Source organism: Oncorhynchus masou, chromosome 8 (assembly GCF_036934945.1).
Source record: "Oncorhynchus masou masou isolate Uvic2021 chromosome 8, UVic_Omas_1.1, whole genome shotgun sequence".
NCBI classification, from domain to species: domain Eukaryota; kingdom Metazoa; phylum Chordata; class Actinopteri; order Salmoniformes; family Salmonidae; genus Oncorhynchus; species Oncorhynchus masou.
In genome coordinates, this window is record NC_088219.1 from 5,918,032 (window position 1) to 5,945,354 (window position 27,323).

Here is a 27,323-nt window from a genome sequence, read left to right on the forward strand (position 1 = left end):
CCCTCCCTCTCTCTATCCTCCCTCCCTCTACCCTCCCTCCCTCTCTCTATCCTCCCTCCCTCTCTCTATCCTCCCTCCCTCTACCCTCCCTCCCTCTCTCTATCCTCCATCCCTCTCTCTATCCTCCATCCCTCTCTCTACCCTCCCTCCCTCTACCCTCCCTCTCTCTACCCTCCCTCTCTCCCTCTCTCTCCCCTCCCTCCCTCTCTCTACCCTCCCTCTCTGTCTCTACCCTCCCTCTCTCTCTACCCTCCCTCCCTCTACCCTCCCTCCCTCTCTCTATCCTCCATCCCTCTCTCTATCCTCCATCCCTCTCTCTCTCTACCCTCCCTCTCTCTATCCTCCCTCTCTCTCTCTATCCTCCCTCCCTCTCTCTATCCTCCCTCACTCTATCATCCCTCCCTCTCTCTATCCTCCCTCCCTCTCTCTATCCTCCCTCCCTCTATCCTCCCTCCCTCCCTCCCTCTATCTATCCTCCCTCCCTCTCTCTATCCTCCCTCCCTCTCTCTATCCTCCCTCCCTCTCTCTATCCTCCCTCCCTCTCTCTACCCTCCCTCCCTCTACCCTCCCTCTCTCTACCCTCCCTCTCTCCCTCTCTCTACCCTCCCTCCCTCTCTCTACCCTCCCTCTCTGTCTCTACCCTCCCTCTCTCTCTACCCTCCCTCTATCTACCCTCCCTCTCTCTACCCTCCCTCTCTCTACCCTACCTCTCTCTACCCCTCTCTACCCTCCCTCTCTCTACCCTACCTCTCTCTACCCTACCTCTATCCTCCCTCCCTCCCTCTCTCTACCCTCCCTCTCTCTCTACCCTCCCTCTCTCTACCCTCCCTCTCTCTACCCTCCCTCCCTCTCTACCCTCCCTCCCTCTCTCTACCCTCCCTCTCTCTACCCTCCCTCTCTCTATCCTTCCTCCCTCCCTCTCTCTCTCTATCCTCCCTCTCTCTACCCTCCCTCCCTCCCTCCCATCCATACCTCCCTCCCTCCCTCCCACCCTCCGATCCCTCCCTGCCGCCCTCCCTCCCTCCCACCCTCCCTCCCTCCCTCCCTGCCGCCCCCTCCATCCCACCCTCCCTCCCTCCCACCCTCCCTCCCTCCCTCCCTCCCACCCTCCCTCCCCCTCCCTCCCTCCCCTCCCCTCCCTCCCTCCCTCCCTCCCTCCCTCCCACCCTCCCACCCTCCCTCCCTCCCTCCCACCCTCCCTCCCTCCCTGCCGCCCTCCATCCCTCCCACCCTCCCACCCTCCCTCCCTCCCACCCTCCCTCCCTCCCTCCCTCCCTCCCTCCCTCCGATCCCTCCCTCCCTGCCGCCCTCCCTCCCTCCCCTCCCACCCTCCCTCCCTCCCTCCCTCCCTCCCTCCCTCCCTCCGATCCCTCCCTCCCCCCTGCCGCCCTCCCTCCCTCCCTCCCTCCCTCCCTCCGATCCCTCCCCCCCTCCCTCCCTCCCTCCCTCCCTCCCTCCCTCCCTCCGATCCCTCCCTCCCTGCCGCCCCTCCCTCCCTCCCTCCCTCCCTCCCTCCCTCCCTCCCTCCCTCCCTCCCTCCGATCCCTCCCTCCCTGCCGCCCTCCCCTCCCTCCCACCCTCCCTCCCTCCCTCCCACCCTCCCACCCTCCCTCCCTCCCTCCCACCCTCCCTCCCTCCCTGCCGCCCTCCATCCCTCCCACCCTCCCACCCTCCCTCCCTCCCTCCCACCCTCCCTCCCTCCCTCCCTCCCTCCCTCCCTCCGATCCCTCCCTCCCTGCCGCCCTCCCTCCCTCCCTCCCCCACCCTCCCTCCCTCCCTCCCTCCCTCCCTCCCTCCCTCCGATCCCTCCCTCCCTGCCGCCCCTCCCTCCCTCCCCCTCCCTCCCTCCCTCCCTCCCTCCCTCCCACCCTCCCTCCCTCCCTCCGATCCCTCCCTCCCTCCCTCCCTCCCTCCGATCCCTCCCCTCCCTCCCTCCCTCCCTCCCTCCCTCCCTCCCTCCCTCCCTCCCTCCCTCCCTCTCTCCCTCCCTCCCTCCCTCCCTCCCTCCCTCCGATCCCTCCCTCCCCTCCCTCCCTCCCTCCCTCCCTCCCTCCTCCCTCCCTCCCTCCCTCCCTCCCTCCCTCCCTCCCTCCCTCCTCTCTCTCTCCCTCCCTCCCTCCCTCCCTCCCTCCCTCCCTCCCTCCCTCCCTCCCTCCCTCCCCTCTCCCTCCCTCCCCTCTCTCCCTCCCTCCCTCCCTCCCTCCCTCCCTCCCTCCCTCCCTCCGATCCCTCCCTCCCTCTCTCCCTCCCTCCCTCCCTCCCTCCCTCTCTCCCTCCCTCCCTCCCTCCCTCCCTCCCTCCCCCCCCTCCCTCCCTCCCTCCCTCCCTCCCTCCCTCCCTCCCTCCCTCCCTCCCTCCCTCCCTCCCCTCTCCCTCCCTCCCTCCCTCCCTCCCTCCCTCCCTCCCTCCCTCCCTCCCTCCCTCCCTCCATCCCTCCCTCCCTCCCTCCCCCTCCCTCCCTCCCTCCCACCCTCCCTCCCCCATCCCTCCCTCCCTCCCTCCCTCCCTCCCTCCCTCCCTCCCTCCCTCCCTCCCTCCCTCCCTCCCTCCCTCCCTCCCTGCCGCCCTCCATCCCTCTCTCTTACTGTCAGCAGTATCTTTAATCAGGATGGCGGTCTCCTTCAGCTCTCCGACCGACGCCCCAAAAGGTGATTCGCTCTTGTGGTTCCCCAGGACCAGTCGTAGCTCCTCCCCCTCCTCGTGGACTGTGTCATCGACCAGCAACAACACACACTTCTGTGCCGCCTCCCCTTGGGGACAGAGACAGAGGTGTATGAGAGTTTGTGTGTGTGTTAGTCGTGTGTCGGGTTGGTATTTGTGTACTCTCTTGTGACAGATGCAAAGGCTGATTAGTTTGTGTGTTAGGTGTGTACTGTGTGTGTGTGTGTCCGTGTGTGTGTGTGTGTGTCTGTGTGTGACGTCCCTCCCACTCTGTCTGCAGGGATCTCCTGTTTGGTAATCTGCTTGTTGCAGAAGGCCAGTGGCTAGAGATGAAGAGTGTCGTCAACTGATGTGGAGCAAATGGACAGGCTTGTGGCCCTGCAGGCTATAAACAGCCAACACTCTCTCTCTTCCCTGACTGGCAGGCTGGCTTCCACCAGCTTCTCACCATACAACACCCACTCCACTCATTCACACAAACTACTGATCCTACAGACGTCCACAGATTCTGTTACATCTTTCTTTTTATTATTATTTACTTTAATAAATGTCTTTCCGTAGTCTCCCTTTTGTTGTCATGGAACTGTAAACCAGGTGGTAACCGTGCGTTACCTGGCAGGAAGGTGATGACGGAATCGTCCGTGTTGGGTCGTTCCTGGAAGTCTGTGGTGACCTGAGCTGACCCCTGTCGGGTGTAGCAGCGCACGGTGGACTTGTAGCTGATGTCACCGCTACGGTACACTGTTGCCAGGATACGACCGTCGCTCTCCTCACCCGTATACAACGCCTCCTGGAACTGGACCTTGGGCACTGAGGTGACGGACGGACAATCAATCAATCAATCAATCAATCAATACAACAAACGCAGAGAACTGCTTACCTTACTGTACTATAGTAAATCAATGCAACTAAAAGCAACAACAATTTTGCAATAATTTCACAGTCATGTCGTATCTCACGGTCGGTGATGGAGTCGTTGATGAAGACGGTGGTCTTGCCCGGTTCTCCCAGAATGCCATTCACCGGCATGTGGAGGACCAGCTCGAAGGTCTCTGGCCCCTCCAGCACCGGCTGACCCAGGTCATCCAGGATTGTCACCCTGAAGGCCTGCTGGTTCATCCCTGGGGCATAGTCCAGGTTACGACTGATCCCTACGTAGTCCACACCAGCTACAGGACAGAGACAGAGAATGAGAGAGAGAAAGGTGAGGAATCTAAACTCCCCCTTTTCTCTTCATCCTCTTCCACAACAACAACATCAACAACAACATCAACAACAACATCATAATCAGCTCCCTACCCTCTGCATAGGCCAGCTCCGTCTTGCGTGAGCGCACAGTGACGGTGGCAGTCTTGGACAGATCCGTTCCTGTCCTCAACACTCTAACCTCCACGTGACCATCACTCTCATCCACACGGTACTCTACCTCGCCAAAGTAGAACACTGGAGCTGGGGGAGGGAGAGGGGGTGGGGGAGAGGAGGAGAGGGCAGGGAGAGGAGGAGTGGGGGGAGAGGAGAGAGGGGAGGGAGAGGAGGAGAGGGGGTGGAGGGAGAGGAGAGAGGGGAGGGAGAAGAGGTGAGGGGGCGGGGGGAGAGGAGAGGAGAGAGGGGGAGGGAGAGGTGGTGAGGGGGTGGGGGGAGAGGAGAGGAGGAGAGGGGGTGGGGGGGAGAGGAGGTGAGGGGGTGTGGGAGAGTTGAGGGAGAGGAGGGGAAGGGGTTGGGGGAGAGTGGAGGGGGAGAGAGGAGGGAGAGGAGGTGAGGGGGTGGAGGGAGAGGAGATGAGATGAAATAAGAGGAGAGGAGTGGAGAGGAGGAGAGGAGAGGAGAAGAGGAGAGGAGAGAGATAATAATGTTACAGCTTGATTTAACAGTTTAATTTACCTCCTGGATTGTAACCACGTATCTACTGTGATTAGACTTGGGGAAAATGTGTGTGTTTATGTGAACTGAATTAATTTGGTTTGCTGGTATTTGGATTAACAAGACTTTAAAAACGACTTTGTGAAAATGTCCTTGAACAACGGGCATGAAGACATGAACACACACACACACGCACGGACACACACGCACGGACACACACACGGACACACGCCTCTCCCTGACAGAAGTCCATCTAAATATACATGTACATATCGCTGCATGTTAAGGTAAATAAGTATATTACAGTATATTACAGTATATTACAGTTATCAGAAGGTATTACCATGTACAGTGTCTTCAGAAGGTATTAACATAGTATTACCATGTACAGTGCCTTCAGAAGGTATTAACATAGTATTACCATGTACAGTGCCTTCAGAAGGTATTAACATAGTATTACCATGTACAGTGCCTTCAGAAGGTATTACCATGTACAGTGTCTTCAGAAGGTATTACCATGTACAGTGTCTTCAGAAGGTATTACCAAGTACAGTGTTTTCAGAAGGTATTACCATAGTATTACCATGTACAGTGTCCTCAGAAGGTATTACCATGTACAGTGTCTTCAGAAGGTATTACCATGTACAGTGTCCTCAGAAGGTATTAACATAGTATTACCATGTACAGTGTCTTCAGAAGGTATTAACATAGTATTACCATGTACAGTGTCTTCAGAAGGTATTACCATGTACAGTGTCTTCAGAAGGTATTAACATAGTATTACCATGTACAGTGTCTTCAGAAGGTATTAACATAGTATTACCATGTACAGTGTCTTCAGAAGGTATTACCAAGTACAGTGTCTTCAGAAGGTATTACCATGTACAGTGTCTTCAGAAGGTATTCTTAACCCTTCACTTTTTCCACATTTTGTCGTGTTACAGCCTGAATTTAAAATTGATTAAATTCCGTTCACATAATGTCAAAAGCGGAATTATGTTTTTTAACTCGTGTGGCGTTCGGGTCTGTGGGACCCATTTTTCAAATTTTACAAAAAAGAAAAATTATACAATTAATATTTATTTATTTTTAAACCTGAGACTTATTGGCCTTTGAAAAATCTGAAAGAACACATTTTCATTGTGCACCCCTGTCACGGCTTTCGTTGTGGGAAGGAGGAGCGGACCAAAATGCAGCGTAGCTGTGATTCATTTTATTTAATAAGGAAACTATACACGATAAAACTAACAAAATAACAAACCTACGAAAACCGAAAACAGCCCTATCTGGTGCAAAACACAGAGACAGGAACAATCACCCACAAACACACAGTGAAACCCAGGCTACCTAAATATGGTTCCCAATCAGAGTCAATGACTAATACCTGCCTCTGATTGAGAACCATATCAGGACAGACATAGAAATAGACAAACAAGACATCCAACATAGAATGCCCACTCATATCACACCCTGACCAACCAAAACATAGAAACATACAAAGTAAACTATGGCCAGGGTGTGACAACCCCCTTACACATTTACATTACCTATGTCCACTGGACCCGGGTAATAAAAGCGTGGAAAAGTGTGTGTGTAGGTGAAAACATGTCAAAAATGTAACCATGTGCAGGACATAAATGATTTTGCACTGTTCATACCAGATATTTATTTTACCTTTATTTAACCAGGCAAGTCAATTAAGAACAAATGCTTACTTTCAATGACAGCCAACTGGGGAACAGTGGGTTAACTGCCTGTTCAGGGGCAGAATGACAGATTTTGTACCTTGTCAGCTCGGGGATTTGAACTTGCAACATTTCGGTTACTTGTCCAATGCTCTAACCACTAGGCTACACTGCCGCCCCATCTGGAAAACCATTTTGGACTCTACACTAATTTGGGGGTAGAAGTGTTTTTGGAGAGGTGGAAGGAGATGGACCTGACTCATTTACATACTTTGGGGTTCTTATCTTATTCTTCTCTTATGGTGTTTTCAGGTCCAACGGGGGAATCCACACAATCCCTGTGGGATGCAGAAACTGGCAGAAAACTTTTCAGTGCAACAATGTCTCTGGATAACTTCTACATTATTTCCAGGATCATCAGCTTGGATAACTGAGACACCAGACCAGCTCGGTAGCAGAGAGACAAGCTCGCTGCAATCAGGTGTAACGATCGTTGGTGGAAGAAGGTGAGGACCAAAGCGCAGCATATTATTTATTTAAACTGAACAACATCAAACAAAGAAACAAAAAGCACAACCGAACCAGCTCCGTCAGGTATTAAAACACACTAAACAGAACGTATAATCACCCACAACTCAAGGGTGAGAACAGGCTGCCTAAGTATGGTTCTCAATCAGGGACAACGACAGCTGCCTCTGATTGAGAACGATACCAGGTCAAACACAGAAATACCAAATCATAGAAAAAAGAACATAGACAACCCACCCAACTCACGCCCTGATCATACTAAAACAAAGACATAACAAAGGAACTAAGGTCAGAACGTGACATCAGGTCAGTGTGGAAGAAGTGGGTGGACCGCCTTCCCCTGTGCTACAACCCTGGGCCCAACGTTACTGTAGATGAGCAGCTTATGCCATATATGGGCTGCTGCCCATTCAGACAGTACATACCGTCTAAACCTGCCAAATATGGAATCAAGATCTGGGCTGCCTGAGATGCTGCTTCATCATGTGTGTGGACCTTGTAAGTGTAGATGGAGGAGCTCCTGAGAAGGACCAAGGGATACGGGTTGTTCTGGACGTGACACAAGGAGTCCGTGGCCACAACATCACGTGATAACTTTTTAACTTTTTTACTTGGCACAAGCTGGGACAGGAGTTCCTCAAGAGGAAGCTGACGATAATATAAATATTACGAAAAAACTAGCCAGAGCTCCCACCTCAGCTGTTGAATACACGGAACAGGCCTTTCAATTCCTCTAAGTTTGTGTTCACGGCCGACACGTCCCCAGTGTCCTACGTGCCAAAGAAAGGCACAAATGGGGTACTCATGAGTACGCTGTATAGGGATGGGAGAATCTGTGGCCAAGAACATTAAAAAAAATGAAATCATAATGGACGCCATAAAAGGAGGAGTGGGACAATTTAGACAAGCTGGTGACTGGCTACAGCTGCCAAAGAAGAACCCTACGCTGGCATCTTGTGATATTCTTCAACATCTTGGACATCTCGGCGTACAACACATTTGTCATCTGGATGGCGTTGAACCCAGATGGAACAGAGGGATGCTCCAGAAGAGATTATCCTCTGCAGAAAAGGTTGGGTCTTTCTTTCCTGTGGTGGTCCTCATGAGAGCCAGTTTCAAAGTTTTTGAAATGTTCCTCATTGACTGAACTTCATGTCTTAAAGTAATGATGGAGTTTCATTTCTCTTTGCTTATTTGAGATGTTCTTCCCATGAAATGGACTTGGTATTTTACCAAATAGGGCTTCTTCTTCTGTATACCAACCCTACCTTGTCACAACACAAGTGATTGGCTCAAACGCATTAAGTTTTAACAAGGCACATCTGTTAATTGAAGCTGGTTGAGAGAACGCAGAGTGTGCAAAACTGTCATCAAGGAAAAGGGTGATGTCACACCCTGACCATAGAGAGCCCTTGTTTGTCTGTAGTAGGTCAGGGCGTGACAAGGGGTGTTCTTTATTGTTTTGAGGTTCACTAACTTCAATAAATAAGATGTGGAACCCAGATCACGCTGGTCCGAGAATGCTTCCAACGACGAACGTGACAGAATATCCCACCAAACCAGGACCAAGCTGGAATGGCGTTCTTCGTTTGTCGAAAGAGAGTCGGACCGAAATGCAGCATGTTGGTTACTCATGTTTTTAATGGAACAAATGACGATACATGAAATAACTTATAAATACAAAAACAACAAACGGAACGTGAAAAACCTATACAGCCTGTCTGGTGAACACTAACACAGAGACAGGAACAATCACCCACGAAATACAAAGTGAAACCCGGGCTACCTAAATACGGTTCCCAATCAGAGACAACGAGAATCACCTGACTCTGATTGAGAACCGCCTCAGGCAGCCAAGCCTATGCAACACCCCTACTCAGCCGCAATCCCAATAACTACAAAACCCCAATACGACAACACAATAAACCCATGTCACACCCTGGCCTGAACAAATATATAACGAAAACACAAAATACAATGACCAAGGCGTGACACAAGCAGCTTGTTCACCAGGTGAAGGAGTTTTGGACATGGGAAGAGGTCATGGGAGGATGCAAAATGCTTCCAACGACGAACGTGACAGGTGGCTACTTTGAGGAATCTAAAAATCTAAAATCTATTATGATTTTTTTAAACACTTTTTTGGTTACTACATGACTCCATATGTGTTATTTCGTAGTTTTGATGTCTTCACTATTATTCTACAATGTGTAGAGAATTGTAAAAATATAGAAAAACACTTGAATGACTGGTACTGTATATTTTTTATCCATTTTGAATTCAGGCTGTAGCACAACAAAATGTGGAATAAGTCAAGGGGAATGAATACTTTTGGAACTGTGTGGATGGCGGATAGACGTAAGCAGCGAGCTCCGGCGCCCAGGGTCGGGTGTTCAATCCCAGTACTAGGCAGTCATGTTAGATTGCTTTGTGTTAAACTCTGTTCCAAACCTTAACCCCTAGCTGAACCATTCAGGACAAATGTCTAAACTTAATGTGTTAACTCTTTTCCAAACCTTAACCCCTAACTGAAAACATTCAGTATGAATGTCTAAACTTAATGTGTTAAACGCTATCCCAGGGTGTCAAAAACAACATTCAATTTGACGTTTGGAGAAACTTGGATTAACATCGGAATTTGAAGTCAAACCGTGAGATTTTGTTTGTGGTTTATCACTGAGCACTAAGTCCCTCCCTCTCACTCCCTCTTTCGCTGTCGATAGGCCGATAGGGAAGATGTGTAAGACCTTAACATGATCATTAATAACAGTAAAAAAGTGTCAAATCAAATGAATTGGTCACATTCACATATCTAGCAGGTGTTGTAGCGAAATTCTTGTGTGTGTGTGTGTGTGTGTGTGTGTGTGTGTGTGTGTGTGTGTGTGTGTGTGTGTGTGTGTGTGTGTGTGTGTGTGTGTGTGTGTGTGTGTGTGTGTGTGTGTGTGTGTGTGTGTGTGTGTGTGTTCAGAGCCGGTATTAGTGTTATGTCTGACAGTGTACCCGTTAATCCTTCATGGTGCTAAAATTACTCACATTACCATCTCTTTGAACGTGTCATCAGCCATGAGGGTTTATGGGTAACTTATTTCTTTGGAGTGACTGTGTTGCTGAGTTATCTGGCACCCTTTCCTGGTAGCTACAAAAAAACTGAAGCTTTTGCTCATGTGCTGGATTCAACTAGTTTACTGAATATTAAACACAAGCAGGACAGACAGATAGTCTGATTAGCATATTAAACACAAGCAGGACAGACAGGTAGTCTGATTAGCATATTAAACACAAGCAGGACAGACAGGTAGTCTGATTAGCATATTAAACACAAGCAGGACAGACAGGTAGTCTGATTAGCATATTAAACACAAGCAGGACAGACAGGTAGTCTGATTAGCATATTAAACACAAGCAGGACAGACAGGTAGTCTGATTAGCATATTAAACACAAGCAGGACAGACAGGTAGTCTGAATAGCATATTAAACACAAGCAGGACAGACAGGTAGTCTGAATAGCATATTAAACACAAGCAGGACAGACAGGTAGTCTGAATAGCATATTAAACACAAGCAGGACAGACAGGTAGTCTGATTAGCATATTAAAGTCTGATTAGCATATTAAAGTCTGATTAGCATATATTCCACACACAGAGACGCCTACAAAGCTCTCCCTAGCCCTCCATTTGGCAAATCTGACCATAATTATATCCTCCTGATTCCTGCTTACAATCTAAAATTAAAGCAGGAAGCACCAGCGATTCGGTCAATAAAAAAGTGGTCAGATGAAGCAGATGCTAAAATACAGGACTGTTTTGCAGCACAGACTGGAATATGTTGTTCTGGTGGCATTGAGGAGTACATCACATCAGTCACTGGCTGCCTCATCAATAAGTGCATTGATGACGTCCTCCCCACAGTGACTGTACGCACATACCCCAACCAGAAGCCATGGATTACAGGCAACATCCGCACTGAGCTAAAGGGCAGAGCTGCCGCTTTCAAGGAGCGGGACTCTGACCCGGAAGCTTACAAGAAATCCCGCTATGACCTCCGACGAACCATCAAACAGGCAAAGCGTCAATACAGGGCTGAGATTGCATCATACTACAACGGCTCCGATGCTCGTCGGATGTGTCAGGGCTGGCAAACTATTACAGACTACAAAGGGAAGCACAGCCGAGAGCCGCCCAGTGTCACAAACCTACCAGATAAGCTAAATAACTTCTACGCTCGCTTTGAAGCAAGTAACACTGAAACATGCATGAGAGCATCAGTTGTTCTGGATGACTGTGTGATCACGCTCTCCGCAGCCAATGTGAGTAAGACCTATAAACAGATCAACATTCACAAGGCCGCAGGGCCAGACGGATTACCAGGAAGTGTACTCCGAACATGCGCTGACCAACTGGCAACTGGCAGTCATTCCAACCCTGCTAGGGCTCCGACCGCAAGGCACTACAGAGGGTAGTGCGTACGGCCCAGTACATCACTGGGGCCAAGCTTCCTGCCATCCAGGACCTACAAATTGTCAAAGACTCCAGCCACCCCAGTCATAGACTGTTCTCTCTGCTACCGCACGGAAAGCGGTACCGGAGCACCAAGTCGAGGTCCAAGAGGCTTCGAAACAGCTTCTACCCTGAAGCAATAAGACTCCTTCTACCCTGCTGATTCTCTCTGTTATTATATATGCATAGCCACTTTAATAACTCTACCTACATGTACCTCAATAACTTTGACTAACCGGTGCCCCCGCACATTGACTCTGTACCGGTACCCCCTGTATATAGCATCGCTACTGATATTTTACTGCTGCTCTTATATTATTAGCGAATGTTATTTTTTACTTTTTTGGGGGGGGAATTTTCTAAAAACTACATTGTTGGTTAAGGGCTTGTAAGTAAGCATTTCACACATACGCCACGCTGTTGTATTCGGCGCATGGGACAAATAAAATAAAATTGGATTTGATTTAAACAGGAAGAGAGTTAGAGACAGTGTCTAGGAACAGGAAGAGAGTTATAGACAGTGTCTAGGAACAGGAAGAGATTTACAGACAGTGTCTAGGAACAGGAAGAGAGTTACAGACAGTGTGTAGGAACAGGAAGAGAGTTACAGACAGTGTCTAGGAACAGGAAGAGTTACAGACAGTGTCTAGGAACAGGAAGAGAGTTACAGACACAGCTAGGAACAGGAAGAGAGTTACAAACAGTGTCTAGGAACAGGAAGAGAGTTACAGACAGTGTCTAGGAACAGGAAGAGAGTTACAGACAGTGTCTAGGAACAGGAAGAGAGTTACAGACAGTGTCTAGGAACAAGAAGAGAGTTACAAACACAGCTAGGAACAGGAAGAGATTTACATACAATGTTTAGGAACAGGAAGAGAGTTACAGACAGTGTCTAGGAACAGGAAGAGAGTTACAGACAGTGTCTAGGAACAAGAAGAGAGTTACAGACACAGCTAGGAACAGGAAGAGAGTTACAGACAGTGTCTAGGAACAGGAAGAGAGTTACAGACAGTGTCTAGGAACAAGAAGAGAGTTACAGACACAGCTAGGAACAGGAAGAGAGTTACAGACAGTGTCTAGGAACAGGAAGAGAGTTACAAACACAGCTAGGAACAGGAAGAGAGTTACAGACACAGCTAGGAACAGGAAGAGAGTTAGAGACAGTGTCTAGGAACAGGAAGAGTTATAGACAGTGTCTAGGAACAGGAAGAGAGTTACAGACAGTGTCTAGGAACAGGAAGAGAGTTACAGACAGTGTCTAGGAACAGGAAGAGAGTTACAAACAGTGTCTAGGAACAAGAAGAGAGTTACAGACACAGCTAGGAACAGGAAGAGAGTTACAGACAGTGTCTAGGAACAAGAAGAGAGTTACAGACAGTGTCTAGGAACAGGAAGAGAGTTACAGACAGTGTCTAGGAACAGGAAGAGAGTTACAAACAGTGTCTAGGAACAAGAAGAGAGTTACAGACACAGCTAGGAACAGGAAGAGAGTTACAGACAGTGTCTAGGAACAGGACGAGAGTTACAAACAGTGTCTAGGAACAAGAAGAGAGTTACAAACAGTGTCTAGGAACAGGAAGAGAGTTACAAACAGTGTCTAGGAACAGGAAGAGAGTTACAAACAGTGTCTAGGAACAAGAAGAGAGTTACAGACACAGCTAGGAACAGGAAGAGAGTTACAGACAGTGTCTAGGAACAAGAAGAGAGTTACAGACAGTGTCTAGGAACAGGAAGAGAGTTACAGACACAGCTAGGAACAGGAAGAGAGTTACAAACAGTGTCTAGGAACAGGAAGAGAGTTACAAACAGTGTCTAGGATCAGGAAGAGAGTTACAGACAGTAACAGCTTCAAACACTAAAACTAAGAGAAGAGAGAAGTCGGGGTTGAGAGCCACACACACACACACACACACACACACACACACACACACACACACACACACACACACACACACACACACACACACACACACACACACACACACACACACACACACACACACACACACACACACACACACACACACACACACACACACGGCTATGACACATTGACAAACCATTATTCCCCCTCTGCTGAGTATGAATCTGGCTCAGTCCCAAACCCTATTCACCATAGGGTACACTCATTTTGACTAAAGCCCTGAAAGTAGTGTGCTATATAGGGAATAGTGTGCCATTTGGTACGGATACTTGGTCTACTGAAGCCTCAGGAGGTTAATTTCATGCCTTGTGTCACAGGTTGATGGAGACGCAGAGATTTCAACCACTAGCGCACACACACACACACACACACACACACACACACACACACACACACACACACACACACACACACACACACACACATAGGCACACACACACACACACACACACACACACACACACACACACACACACACACACACACACACACACACACACACACACACACACACACACACACACACACACACACACACACACACAAACACACACACACACACAGTCAAACATAGGCACACACACACACACACACACACACACACACACACACACACACACACACACACACACACACACACACACACACACACACACACACACAGTCAAACATAGGCACACACACACACACACACACACACACACACACACACACACACACACACACACACACACACACACACACACACACACACACACACACACACACACACACACACAGTCAAACATAGACACACACACACACACACACACACACACACACAGACACGCAGACACACACACTGGATATGAAATTCCTTCATTTGCCAAAGAACACAAAAAGGCTTTCCAAATTGAAGAGACAGACGGAATGGTCTTTGAACTGGAAAACCATGAATTCCTCCGCTCTGTTTGTCTCTAATGTGTGTGTGTGTGTGTGTGTGTGTGTGTATGTGTCTCTGTGTGTGTGTATTTGTGTGTGTGTCTCTGTGTGTGTGTATTTGTGTGTGTGTCTCTCTGTGAGAAGAAAGAATGTCTGTAGGATGCACTGCTATCTGTTGTGCTTCAGGGCTGAATGTTGAACGGTGGTTTGAGGGTACAGGGCTTGGGTAAATGCTGAATGCCGAATGGTGGGTTGTGGGTACAGGGCTTGGGTAAATGCTGAATGCCGAATGGTGGGTTGTGGGTACAGGGCTTGGGTAAATGCTGAATTGGTGGTTTGAGGGTACAGGGCTTGGGTAAATGCTGAATGCCGAATGGTGGGTTGTGGGTACAGGGCTTGGGTAAATGCTGAATTGGTGGTTTGAGGGTACAGGGCTTGGGTAAATGCTGAATGCCGAATGCCGAATGGTGGGTTGTGGGTACAGGGCTTGGGTAAATGCTGAATGTTGAACGGTGGTTTGAGGGTACAGGGCTTGGGTAAATGCTGAATGCCGAATGCCGAATGGTGGGTTGTGGGTACAGGGCTTGGGTAAATGCTGAATGCCGAATGGTGGGTTGTGGGTACAGGGCTTGGGTAAATGCTGAATTGGTGGTTTGAGGGTACAGGGCTTGGGTAAATGCTGAATGCCGAATGGTGGGTTGTGGGTACAGGGCTTGGGTAAATGCTGAATGGTGGTTTGAGGGTACAGGGCTTGGGTAAATGCTGAATGCCGAATGGTGGGTTGTGGGTACAGGGCTTGGGTAAATGCTGAATGCTGAATGGTGGTTTGAGGGTACAGGGCTTGGGTAAATGCTGAATGCTGAATGGTGGTTTGTGGGTACAGGGCTTGGGTAAATGCTGAATGTTGAACGGTGGTTTGAGGGTACAGGGCTTGGGTAAATGCTGAATGCCGAATGCCGAATGGTGGGTTGTGGGTACAGGGGTTGGGTAAATGCTGAATGCTGAATGGTGGGTTGAGGGTACAGGGCTTGGGTAAATGCTGAATGCTGAATGGTGGGTTGTGGGTACAGGGCTTGGGTCAACGCTGAATGCTGAATGGTGGTTTGAGGGTACAGGGCTTGGGTAAATGCTGAATGCTGAATTGGTGGTTTGTGGGTACAGGGCTTGGGTAAATGCTGAATGCCGAATGCCGAATGGTGGGTTGTGGGTACAGGGGTTGGGTAAATGCTGAATGCTGAATGGTGGGTTGAGGGTACAGGGCTTGGGTCAACGCTGAATGCTGAATGGTGGTTTGAGGGTACAGGGCTTGGGTAAATGCTGAATGCTGAATTGGTGGTTTGTGGGTACAGGGCTTGGGTAAATGCTGAATGCTGAATGCTGAATGGTGGGTTGTGGGTACAGGGCTTGGGTAAATGCTGAATGGTGAATGCTGGATGGTGGTTTGAGGGTACAGGGCTTGGGTAAATGCTGAATGCTGAATTGGTGGTTTGTGGGTACAGGGCTTGGGTAAATGCTGAATGCTGAATGCTGAATGGTGGGTTGTGGGTACAGGGCTTGGGTAAATGCTGAATGGTGAATGCTGGATGGTGGTTTGAGGGTACAGGGCTTGGGTAAATGCTGAATGCTGAATGCTGAATGGTGGGTTGTGGGTACAGGGCTTGGGTAAATGCTGAATGCTGAATGGTGGGTTGTGGGTACAGGGCTTGGGTAAATGCTGAATGCTTAATGCTGGATGGTGGTTTGAGGGTACAGGGCTTGGGTAAATGCTGAATGCTGAATGGTGGGTTGTGGGTACAGGGCTTGGGTAAATGCTGAATGCTGAATGGTGGGTTGTGGGTACAGGGCTTGGGTAAATGCTGAATGCTGAATGGTGGGTTGTGGGTACAGGGCTTGGGTAAATGCTGAATGCTGAATGGTGGTTTGAGGGTACAGGGCTTGGGTAAATGCTGAATGCTGGATGGTGGTTTGAGGGTACAGGGCTTGGGTAAATGCTGAATGCTGAATGGTGGGTTGTGGGTACAGGGCTTGGGTAAATGCTGAATGCTGAATGGTGGGTTGTGGGTACAGGGCTTGGGTAAATGCTGAATGCTGAATGCTGGATGGTGGTTTGAGGGTACAGGGCTTGGGTAAATGCTGAATGCTGAATGGTGGGTTGTGGGTACAGGGCTTGGGTAAATGCTGAATGCTGAATGGTGGGTTGTGGGTACAGGGCTTGGGTAAATGCTGAATGCTGAATGGTGGGTTGTGGGTACAGGGCTTGGGTAAATGCTGAATGCTGAATGGTGGGTTGTGGGTACAGGGCTTGGGTAAATGCTGAATGCTGAATGCTGAATGGTGGGTTGTGGGTACAGGGCTTGGGTAAATGCTGAATGCTGAATGGTGGGTTGTGGATACAGGGCTTGGGTAAATGCTGAATGCTGAATGGTGGGTTGAGGGTACAGGGCTTGGGTAAATGCTGAATGCTGAATGGTGGGTTGTGGGTACAGGGCTTGGGTAAATGCTGAATGCTGAATGGTGGGTTGTGGGTACAGGGCTTGGGTAAATGCTGAATGCTGAATGGTGGGTTGTGGGTACAGGGCTTGGGTAAATGCTGAATGCTGAATGGTGGGCTGAGGGTACAGGGCTTGGGTAAATGCTGAATGCTGAATGGTGGGTTGTGGGTACAGGGCTTGGGTAAATGCTGAATGGTGGTATGAGGGTGAGGTTGGGTTGTATTCACTAACAACGGAAGCAAACAGACCGTAAAAGGACGGATTGCCTGACCTTGTTGAATATGAAACGCTTATTCTCATTTTACATGGCTATATTTTGCTATGGTGTGCACTAATGAATAGGACCCTGAGTTGGAGTGAGTGGTACAGTTGTATTGCTGAGACTGTCTGTGACAGGCAACTGCCTTGGTGGAAATGGAATGACACACAGATGAGTGTTTTGTGAAAACGGAAAGGCAATAGAATTTAATCTGAAACTGTTTGACACTCAGCGAAACACATGATTACACTGGGTGTTTCTCAATATGTACCACACTGGGTGTTTCTCAATATGTACTACACTGGGTGTTTCTCAATATGTTTACACTGGGTGTTTCTCAATATGTTTACACTGGGTGTTTCTCAATATGTTTACTATACTGGGTGTTTCTCAATATGTTTACACTGGGTGTTTCTCAATATGTACTATACTGGGTGTTTCTCAATAGGTTTACACTGGGTGTTTCTCAATATGTTTACACTGGGTGTTTCTCAATAGGTTTACACTGGGTGTTTCTCAATATGTACTACACTGGGTGTTTCTCAATATGTTTACACTGGGTGTTTCTCAATATGTTTACACTGGGTGTTTCTCAATATGTTTACACTGGGTGTTTCTCAATATGTACCACACTGGGTGTTTCTCAATATGTACTACACTGGGTGTTTCTCAATATGTACTACACTGGGTGTTTCTCAATATGTACTACACTGGGTGTTTCTCAATATGTTTACACTGGGTGTTTCTCAATATGTACTACACTGGGTGTTTCTCAATATGTACTACAGTGGATGTTTCTCAATACGTTTACACTGGGTGTTTCTCAATATGTCCACACTGGGTGTTTCTCAATATGTTTACACTGGGTGTTTCTCAATATGTACTACACTGGGTGTTTCTCAATATGTACTACACTGGGTGTTTCTCAATATGTTTACACTGGGTGTTTCTCAATATGTTTACTATACTGGGTGTTTCTCAATATGTCCTACACTGGGTGTTTCTCAATATGTTTACACTGGGTGTTTCTCAATATGTTTACACTGGGTGTTTCTCAATATGTACCACACTGGGTGTTTCTCAATATGTACTACACTGGGTGTTTCTCAATATGTTTACACTGGGTGTTTCTCAATATGTACTACACTGGGTGTTTCTCAATATGTTTACACTGGGTGTTTCTCAATATGTTTACACTGGGTGTTTCTCAATATGTTTACTATACTGGGTGTTTCTCAATATGTTTACACTGGGTGTTTCTCAATATGTTTACACTGGGTGTTTCTCAATATGTTTACTATACTGGGTGTTTCTCAATATGTTTACTATACTGGGTGTTTCTCAATATGTTTACCACAGTGGGTGTTTCTCAATACGTTTACACTGGGTGTTTCTCAATATGTTTACTATACTGGGTGTTTCTCAATATGTTTACACTGGGTGTTTCTCAATATGTTTACACTGGGTGTTTCTCAATATGTTTACTATACTGGGTGTTTCTCAATATGTTTACTATACTGGGTGTTTCTCAATATGTTTACCACAGTGGGTGTTTCTCAATACGTTTACACTGGGTGTTTCTCAATATGTTTACACTGGGTGTTTCTCAATATGTTTACACTGGGTGTTTCTCAATATGTTTACACTGGGTGTTTCTCAATATGTTTACTACACTGGGTGTTTCTCAATATGTACCACACTGGGTGTTTCTCAATATGTACTACACTGGGTGTTTCTCAATATGTACTACACTGGGTGTTGCTCAATATGTTTACACTGGGTGTTTCTCAATATGTTTACTATACTGGGTGTTTCTCAATATGTTTACTATACTGGGTGTTTCTCAATATGTTTACCACAGTGGGTGTTTCTCAATACGTTTACACTGGGTGTTTCTCAATATGTTTACACTGGGTGTTTCTCAATATGTTTACTACACTGGGTGTTTCTCAATATGTTTACCACACTGGGTGTTTCTCAATATGCTTACTACAGTGGGTGTTTCTCAATCCTCTTACTACACTGGGTGTAGATGATCTAGTAAACTATCGAGCTGATAAACAAAGTATATATCACAACTATTGAGTTAACTGTCTAAAATTAGCTAAATAAATCCGCAGTTTAGCATTTGCTTTGCTCAACCATGAGTAGCATGTTTAAGTTACTTGTATACCTTCACAAGCTACGAGGTCTTTCCTGCAAGCATTTTATGGCAGAGGAGATGGTATAAAATGGTGCAGGCGCTCGTTAGCATTTAGCTAGCATCCAGTATTGAATTTGACATTGTTGGGGCAAAACGCTTCTGGTACAGTCTAATGCTATGTAAATGATTGAGTTGAAGAGTATCAAATGTACTGTATGTTATTGAGTGGATAAACACTGTTGTTTACATAAGTCATGTAGGCTGTGAGAACTGATTAGAATCTGTTCTTGTTTGTACAATGCTTTAAAGAAGTGGAACCAAGTCCCGCCATCTCTTTTGTAACCTTGCCTCCCCCTAGGAGGGACAAGCATTTCTTTGTGTAGAAGACCTGGCCTCCCCCTAGGAGGGACAAGCAGTTCATTGTGTAGAAGACCTGGCCTCCCCCTAGGAGGGACAAGCAGTTCATTGTGTAGAAGACCTGGCCTCCCCCTAGGAGGGACAAGCAGTTCATTGTGTAGAAGACCTGGCCTCCTCCTAGGAGGGACAAGCAGTTCATGGTGTAGAAGACCTGGCCTCCTCCTAGGAGGGACAAGCAGTTCATGGTGTAGAAGACATGCCCCCCCCTAGGAGGGACAAGCAGTTCATTGTGTAGAAGACCTGGCCTCCTCCTAGGAGGGACAAGCAGTTCATGGTGTAGAAGACCTGGCCTCCTCCTAGGAGGGACAAGCAGTTCATTGTGTAGAAGACCTGGCCTCCTCCTAGGAGGGACAAGCAGTTCATGGTGTAGAAGACCTGGCCTCCTCCTAGGAGGGACAAGCAGTTCATGGTGTAGAAGACCTGGCCTCCTCCTAGGAGGGACAAGCAGTTCATGGTGTAGAAGACCTGGCCTCCTCCTAGGAGGGACAAGCAGTTCATGGTGTAGAAGACCTGGCCTCCTCCTAGGAGGGACAAGCAGTTCATTGTGTAGAAGACCTGGCCTCCTCCTAGGAGGGACAAGCAGTTCATGGTGTAGAAGACCTGGCCTCCTCCTAGGAGGGACAAGCAGTTCATGGTGTAGAAGACCTGGCCTCCTCCTAGGAGGGACAAGCAGTTCATTGTGTAGAAGACCTGGCCTCCTCCTAGGAGGGACAAGCAGTTCATTGTGTAGAAGACCTGGCCTCCTCCTAGGAGGGACAAGCAGTTCATTGTGTAGAAGACCTGGCCTCCTCCTAGGAGGGACAAGCAGTTCATTGTGTAGAAGACCTGGCCTCCTCCTAGGAGGGACAAGCAGTTCATTGTGTAGATGACCTGGCCTCCCCCTAGGAGGGACAAACAGTTCATGGTGTAGAAGACCTGGCCTCCCCCTAGGAGGGACAAGCAGTTCATGGTGTAGAAGACCTGGCCTCCTCCTAGGAGGGACAAGCAGTTCATTGTGTAGAAGACCTGGCCTCCTCCTAGGAGGGACAAGCAGTTCATGGTGTAGAAGACCTGGCCTCCTCCTAGGAGGGACAAGCAGTTCATTGTGTAGAAGATCTGGCCTCCCCCTAGGAGGGACAAGCAGTTCATGGTGTAGAAGACCTGGCCTCCTCCTAGGAGGGACAAGCAGTTCATTGTGTAGAAGACCTGGCCTCCTCCTAGGAGGGACAAGCAGTTCATTGTGTAGAAGACCTGCCCCCCCCCTAGGAGGGACAAGCAGTTCATGGTGTAGAAGACCTGGCCTCCTCCTAGGAGGGACAAGCAGTTCATTGTGTAGAAGACCTGGCCTCCCCCTAGGAGGGACAAGCAGTTCATTGTGTAGAAGACCTGGCCTCCTCCTAGGAGGGACAAGCAGTTCATTGTGTAGAAGACCTGGCCTCCTCCTAGGAGGGACAAGCAGTTCATGGTGTAGAAGACCTGGCCTCCTCCTAGGAGGGACAAGCAGTTCATTGTGTAGAAGATCTGGCCTCCCCCTAGGAGGGACAAGCAGTTCATGGTGTAGAAGACCTGGCCTCCTCCTAGGAGGGACAAGCAGTTCATTGTGTAGAAGACCTGGCCTCCTCCTAGGAGGGACAAGCAGTTCATTGTGTAGAAGACCTGCCCCCCCCTAGGAGGGACAAGCAGTTCATGGTGTAGAAGACCTGGCCTCCTCCTAGGAGGGACAAGCAGTTCATTGTGTAGAAGACCTGGCCTCCCCCTAGGAGGGACAAGCAGTTCTTTTTGTAGAAGACCTGGCCTCCTCCTAGGAGGGACAAGCAGTTCATTGTGTAGAAGACCTGCCCCCCCCCCCTAGGAGGGACAAGCAGTTCATGGTGTAGAAGACCTGGCCTCCCCCTAGGAGGGACAAGCGGTTCATGGTGTAGAATAAGTATATCACTGACTATATCACATGACTTGGGTGTATTCACATGACTTGGGTGTAATCACATGACTTGGGTGTAATCACATGACTTGGGTGTTGACTTGGGTGTAATCACATGACTTGGGTGTAATCACATGACTTGGGTGTAATCACATGACTTGGGTGTAATCACATGACTTGGGTGTAATCACATGACTTGATTAAACTCCTATTAACTGGATAATGAGACTCTGCCTGATCCTTGAGTTTCCCTCAACAACATGTTGTCACACCCTGATCATAGTTTACTCTGTATGTTTCTATGTTTTGATTGGTCAGGGTGTGATCTGAGTGGGCATTCTATGTTGTGTGTCTAGTTTGTCTAGTTCTATGTTTGGCCTGATATGGTTCTCAATCAGAGGCAGGTGTGAGTCATTGTCTCTGATTGGGAACCATATTTAGGTAGCCTGTTTGGGGTTGGGTTTTGTGGGTGATTGTTCCTTGTTCCTGTGTTAGTTTGCACCAGTTTAGGCTGTTTCGGTTTTCACGTTACGTTTATTGTTTTTGTATTGATTCGTGTTTCCTTTGTTTCATTAAACATGAATCTCAATAGCCACGCCGCATTTTGGTCCGACTCTGCTTCACATAAAGAAAGCCGTTACAGAATCACCCACCTTGACAAGACCAAGCGGCGTGACAGGCAGCGGTAGCAGGAGCTACGAAGTCTGGAGTATACGACTTGGGAGGAAATAGACAGGTGGGCGGTCGACCCAGGGAGAGTGCCGGAGCCCGCCTGGGATTCGCTGGAGCAGTGCGGAGAGGGTTACAGGAGAATGGAGTTGGAGAAACAAGCACGGCGGCGTGGATGGAAACCCGAGAGTCAGCCCCAAAAATTTATTGGGGGGGGCTCACAGGAAGTATGGCAAAGCCAGGTAGGAGACCTGCGTCAACTTCCTGTGCTTACCGGGGGGCTAGAGAGACCGGGCAGGCACCGTGTTATGCTATGGAGCGCACGGTGTCCCCAGTGCGGGTGCATAGCCCGGTGCGATACATACCAGCTCCGCATATCGGCCGGGCTAGAGTGGGCATCGAGCCAAGTGCCATGAAGCCGGCTCTACGCATCTGGTCTCCAGTGCGTCTCCTTGGGCCGGCTTACATGGCACCTTCCTTGCGCATGGTGTCCCCGGTTCGCCTGCATAGCCCAGTGCGTGCTATTCCACCTCGCCGCACTGGCAGGGCGACCGGGAGCATGCAACCAGGTAGGGTTGGGCAGGCTCGGTGCTCAAGAGCTCCAGTGCGCCTGCACGGTCCGGTCTATCCATCACCACCTCCACGCACCAGCCCTCCGGTGACAGCCCCCCACACCAGGCTGTCTCTCCGGCTCATCTGTACAGGTGCTCCCGTCTGTCCAGCGCTGCTGTCGGAGTCTCCAGCCTGTCCGGCGCTGCTGTCGGAGTCTCCCGCCTGTCCGGCGCTGCTGTCGGAGTCTCCCGCCTGTCCGGCGCTGCTGTCGGAGTCTCCCGCCTGTCCGGCGCTGCTGTCGGAGTCTCCCGCCTGTCCGGCGCTGCTGTCGGAGTCTCCCGCCTGTCCGGCGCTGCTGCCGGAGTCTGAGGAGCCCCTCTGCCCGGAGTCGCCAGAACCCCTCTGCCCAGAGCTGCCAGAGCCCCTCTGCCCATGTACTTGTTATTATTGCTGACCTTCGGTTCAATGATGCTTAGTGGAGTTTTGAATAATAACGGCCTCTTGTGTTCAGTGCTGGTAATACCGTATACCATGGGATGGCACGAGGACGGTATGAAGGTATGAACATCTGGACCACCCAAGCCTAGCAGTTCTCTGGGCAGTTCTCAGGGCAGTTCTCAGGGCAGTTCTCAGGGCAGTTCTCAGGGCAGTTCTCAGGGCAGTTCTCAAGGCAGTTCTCAGGGCAGTTCTCAGGGCAGTTCTCAGGGCAGTTCTCAAGGCAGTTCTCAGGGCAGTTCTCAGGGCAGTTCTCAGGGCAGTTCTCAGGGCAGTTCTCAGGGCAGTTCTCAGGGCAGTTCTCAGGGCAGTTCTCAAGGCAGTTCTCTGATGCGTACTCTGTTTTACACATTTCAAAGCATCGATGCAAGCTTCAACTGAAATATTCCCAGGATTGTCGACGTGATATGACGCAACCATGTTAATTTAAAAAAATATATTTCTTGAAAACAATGGTGGCTGGTTTTGAGCTGAAGAGAGAGAAACTGTAAAAAGTTGCCCACTCACATCTCATATGTTGCCTGACTACAATATTTCATCTTGACACGTTAATCAATACATAATGTGTTAATTTTGGCATTTTTACCTGCCAACAATATCCACTGTAGTGTGTGTGGATCGCAAGCTAACTGACAAAGAATTGGTAGCTAGCTAGCTACAAAACATATGTAGTTGACCTTGGCTAATTACAGGTAACTGCCTAAATAAAGGAAACACCAACATAAAGAGTCTTAATAGGATGTGGGGCCACCATGAGATAGAACAGCTTCAATGTGTCTTGGCACCGATTCTACCAGAGTCTGGAACTCTATTGGAGGGATGTGACACCATTCTTCCACGGGAAATTGCATCATTTGGTGTTTTGTTGATGGTGGTGGAAAACACGGTCTCAGGCGCCACTCCTGAATCTCCCGTAAGTGTTGAAATGGGTTGAGGTCTGGTGACTGAGACGGCCAGGGCATATGGTTTACATCGCGCACTATGGATGGGAGCATTGTCATCCTATGGGGGCATAGCCATGTTAGCTAAATTAATGGCCATAATAATGGCCTGCCCAGCAATTATTTTTTACACGACCCTAAGCATGATGGGATGTTAGAGTCATATCTAACTCAGGAACCACACCTTTATTTGCTTTCAATATACTTTGCATCCCTCATTTACGAGAAGTGTTTCCTTTATTTTGACAGTTACCTGTACTTTGCATAGCAACACTAGTTGTAGGTATTTTATTTTTTAACATATAAAACTAGCTGGCAAGCTAAAAACAATTCACAAATATCTGTGAAAATTAATAAGTAATATGCAGATTCAGAAACAACCAACGACTTTGTCTGTAATGCCCTCCCTCCCTCCCTCCCTCCCTCCCTCCCTCCTCCCTCCCTCCCTCCCTCCCTCCCTCCCTCCCTCCCTCCCTCCTCCCTCCCTCCCTCCCTCCCTCCCTCCCTCCCTCCTCCCTCCCTCCCTCCCTCCCTCCCTCCCTCCCTCCCTCTCTGCCTCTCTGCCTCCCTCCCCCCTCGCTCCCTCCCTCTTACCATCATCTTGGTCTGGATATATGTTGACTTTAGTGGTGGCGTAGTGTGCACCGAGGCACCCTCCGATGGGCAGGGACAGCGTTACGTTGAAGCTCTCCTCCACCTCGTACAGGGAGTCGTCGATGATGACCACGCCACACTGTTTCTCTGTCTCTCCCTTGTCGAAGCGCAGGATGCTGGCGTGCTCCTCTGGCCTGGAAATAAAGTCAGAATCGGACAGGACTGTAGAGGGGATGGTACCAGTGGCTGAACCTGAGGGAGAAGGAGAGGAGAGAGGGGTGAGAGAAGGAGAGGAGAGAGGGGTGAGAGAAGGAGAGGAGAGAGGGGTGAGAGAGGAGAGGAGAGAGAGGTGAGGGAAGGAGAGGAGATAGGGGTGAGAGAAGGAGAGGAGAGAGGGGTGAGAGAAGGAGAGGAGAGAGGGGAGAGGAGAGAGGGGAGGAGAGAGGGGTGAGGGAAGGAGAGGAGATAGGGGTGAGAGAAGGAGAGGAGAGAGGGGTGAGAGAAGGAGAGGAGAGAGGGGTGAGAGAAGGAGAGGAGAGAGGGGTGAGGGAAGGAGAGGAGATAGGGGTGAGAGAAGGAGAGGAGAGAGGGGTGAGAGAAGGAGAGGAGAGGGGTGAGAGAAGGAGAGGAGAGAGGGGTGAGAGAAGGAGAGGGGTGAGAGAAGGAGAGGAGAGAGGGGTGAGAGAAGGAGATGAGAGAGAGAGATCGAGGGAGAGGTACTGTACCCTGCTGAGAAGAGACAGATGAGGGAAGGAGAGGAGAGAGGGGTGAGAGAAGGAGATGAGAGAGACAGATCGAGGGAGAGGTACTGTACCCTGCTTAGAAGAGACAAATGAGGGAAGGAGAGAGAGAGAGATTGAGGGAGAGGTACTGTACCCTGCTGAGAAGAGACAAATGAGGGAAGGAGAGGAGAGAGTGGTGAGAGAGGAGAGGAGAGAGAGAGAGATCGAGGGAGAGGTACTGTACCCTGCTGAGAAGAGACAAATGAGGGAAGGAGAGGAGAGAGGGGTGAGAGAGGAGAGAGAGAGAGAGATCGAGGGAGAGGTACTGTACCCTGCTGAGAAGAGACAAATGAGGGAAGGAGAGGAGAGAGGGGTGAGAGAGGAGAGGAGAGAGAGGGAGATCGAGGGAGAGGTACTGTACCCTGCTGAGAAGAGACAGATGAGGGAAGGAGAGGAGAGAGGGGTGAGAGAGGAGAGGAGAGAGAGGGAGATCAAGGGAGAGGTACTGTACCCTGCTGAGAAGAGACAGATGAGGGAAGGAGAGGAGAGGAGAGAGAGAGAGATCGAGGGAGAGGTACTGTACCCTGCTGAGAAGAGACAAATGAGGGAAGGAGAGGAGAGGAGAGAGGGAGATCGAGGGAGAGGTACTGTACCCTGCTGAGAAGAGACAAATGAGGGAAGGAGAGGAGAGAGTGGTGAGAGAGGAGAGGAGAGAGAGAGATCGAGGGAGATGTACTGTACCCTGCTGAGAAGAGACAAATGAGGGAAGGAGAGGAGAGAGTGGTGAGAGAGGAGAGGAGAGAGAGAGAGATCGAGGGAGAGGTACTGTATCCTGCTGAGAAGAGACAGATGAGGGAAGGAGAGGAGAGAGTGGTGAGAGAGGAGAGGAGAGAGAGAGATCGAGGGAGAGGTACTGTACCCTGCTGAGAAGAGACAGATGAGGGAAGGAGAGGAGAGAGGGGTGAGAGAAGGAGAGGTACTGTACCCTGCTGAGTAGAGCAGATGAGGGAGGGAGAGGTACTGTACACTGCTGAGTAGAGCAGATGAGAGAAGGAGAGGTACTGTACCCTGCTGAGTAGAGCAGATGAGGGAGGGAGAGGTACTGTACCCTGCTGAGTAGAGACAGATGAGGGAGGGAGAGGTACTGTACCCTGCTGAGTAGAGACAGATGAGGGAGGGAGAGGTACTGTACCCTGCTGAGTAGAGACAGATGAGGGAGGGAGAGGAGAGAGGTACTGTACCCTGCTGAGTAGAGACAGATGAGGGAGGGAGAGGAGAGAGGTACTGTACCCTGCTGAGTAGAGACAGATGAGGGAGGGAGAGGAGAGAGGTACTGTACCCTGCTGAGTAGAGCAGATGAGAGAAGGAGAGGTACTGTACCCTGCTGAGTATAGCAGATGAGAGAAGGAGAGGTACTGTACCCTGCTGAGTAGAGCAGATGAGAGAAGGAGAGGTACTGTACCCTGCTGAGTAGAGAAAGATGAGGGAGGGAGAGGAGAGAGGTACTGTACCCTGCTGAGTAGAGACAGATGAGGGAGGGAGAGGAGAGAGGTACTGTACAATGCTGAGTAGAGACAGATAAGGGAGGGAGAGGAGAGAGGTACTGTACCCTGCTGAGTAGAGACAGATGAGGGAAGGAGAGGAGAGAGGTACTGTACCCTGCTGAGTAGAGACAGATGAGGGAAGGAGAGGAGAGAGGAGATGAGGGAAGGAGAGGTACTGTACCCTGCTGAGTAGAGCAGATGAGGGAAGGAGAGGAGAGAGGAGATGAGGGAAGGAGAGGTACTGTACCCTGCTGAGTAGAGCAGATGAGGGAAGGAGAGGAGAGAGGAGATGAGGGAAGGAGAGGTACTGTACCCTGCTGAGTAGAGCAGATGAGGGAAGGAGAGGAGAGAGGAGATGAGGGAAGGAGAGGTACTGTACCCTGCTGAGTAGAGCAGATGAGGGAAGGAGAGGAGAGAGGAGATGAGGGAAGGAGAGGTACTGTACCCTGCTGAGTAGAGCAGATGAGGGAAGGAGAGGAGAGAGGAGATGAGGGAAGGAGAGGTACTGTACCCTGCTG

General features: G+C 49.4%; 1 protein-coding gene across 1 annotated transcript in view; it reads right to left on the reverse strand.

Annotated features, from left to right (window-relative positions):
• Positions 1–27,323, reverse strand: part of LOC135544007 (FRAS1-related extracellular matrix protein 2-like) — a 229,684-nt gene that overhangs the window by 55,870 nt on the left and 146,491 nt on the right. Inside the window, exons 7-11 of the mRNA XM_064971330.1 lie at positions 24,540–24,791; positions 3,961–4,110; positions 3,621–3,830; positions 3,274–3,471; positions 2,586–2,750 (exon numbers count right to left, since the gene is read on the reverse strand). Of these exons, the coding sequence (XP_064827402.1) occupies positions 2,586–2,750; positions 3,274–3,471; positions 3,621–3,830; positions 3,961–4,110; positions 24,540–24,791 (975 nt within the window). The remainder of the gene's footprint in view (positions 1–2,585; positions 2,751–3,273; positions 3,472–3,620; positions 3,831–3,960; positions 4,111–24,539; positions 24,792–27,323) is intronic.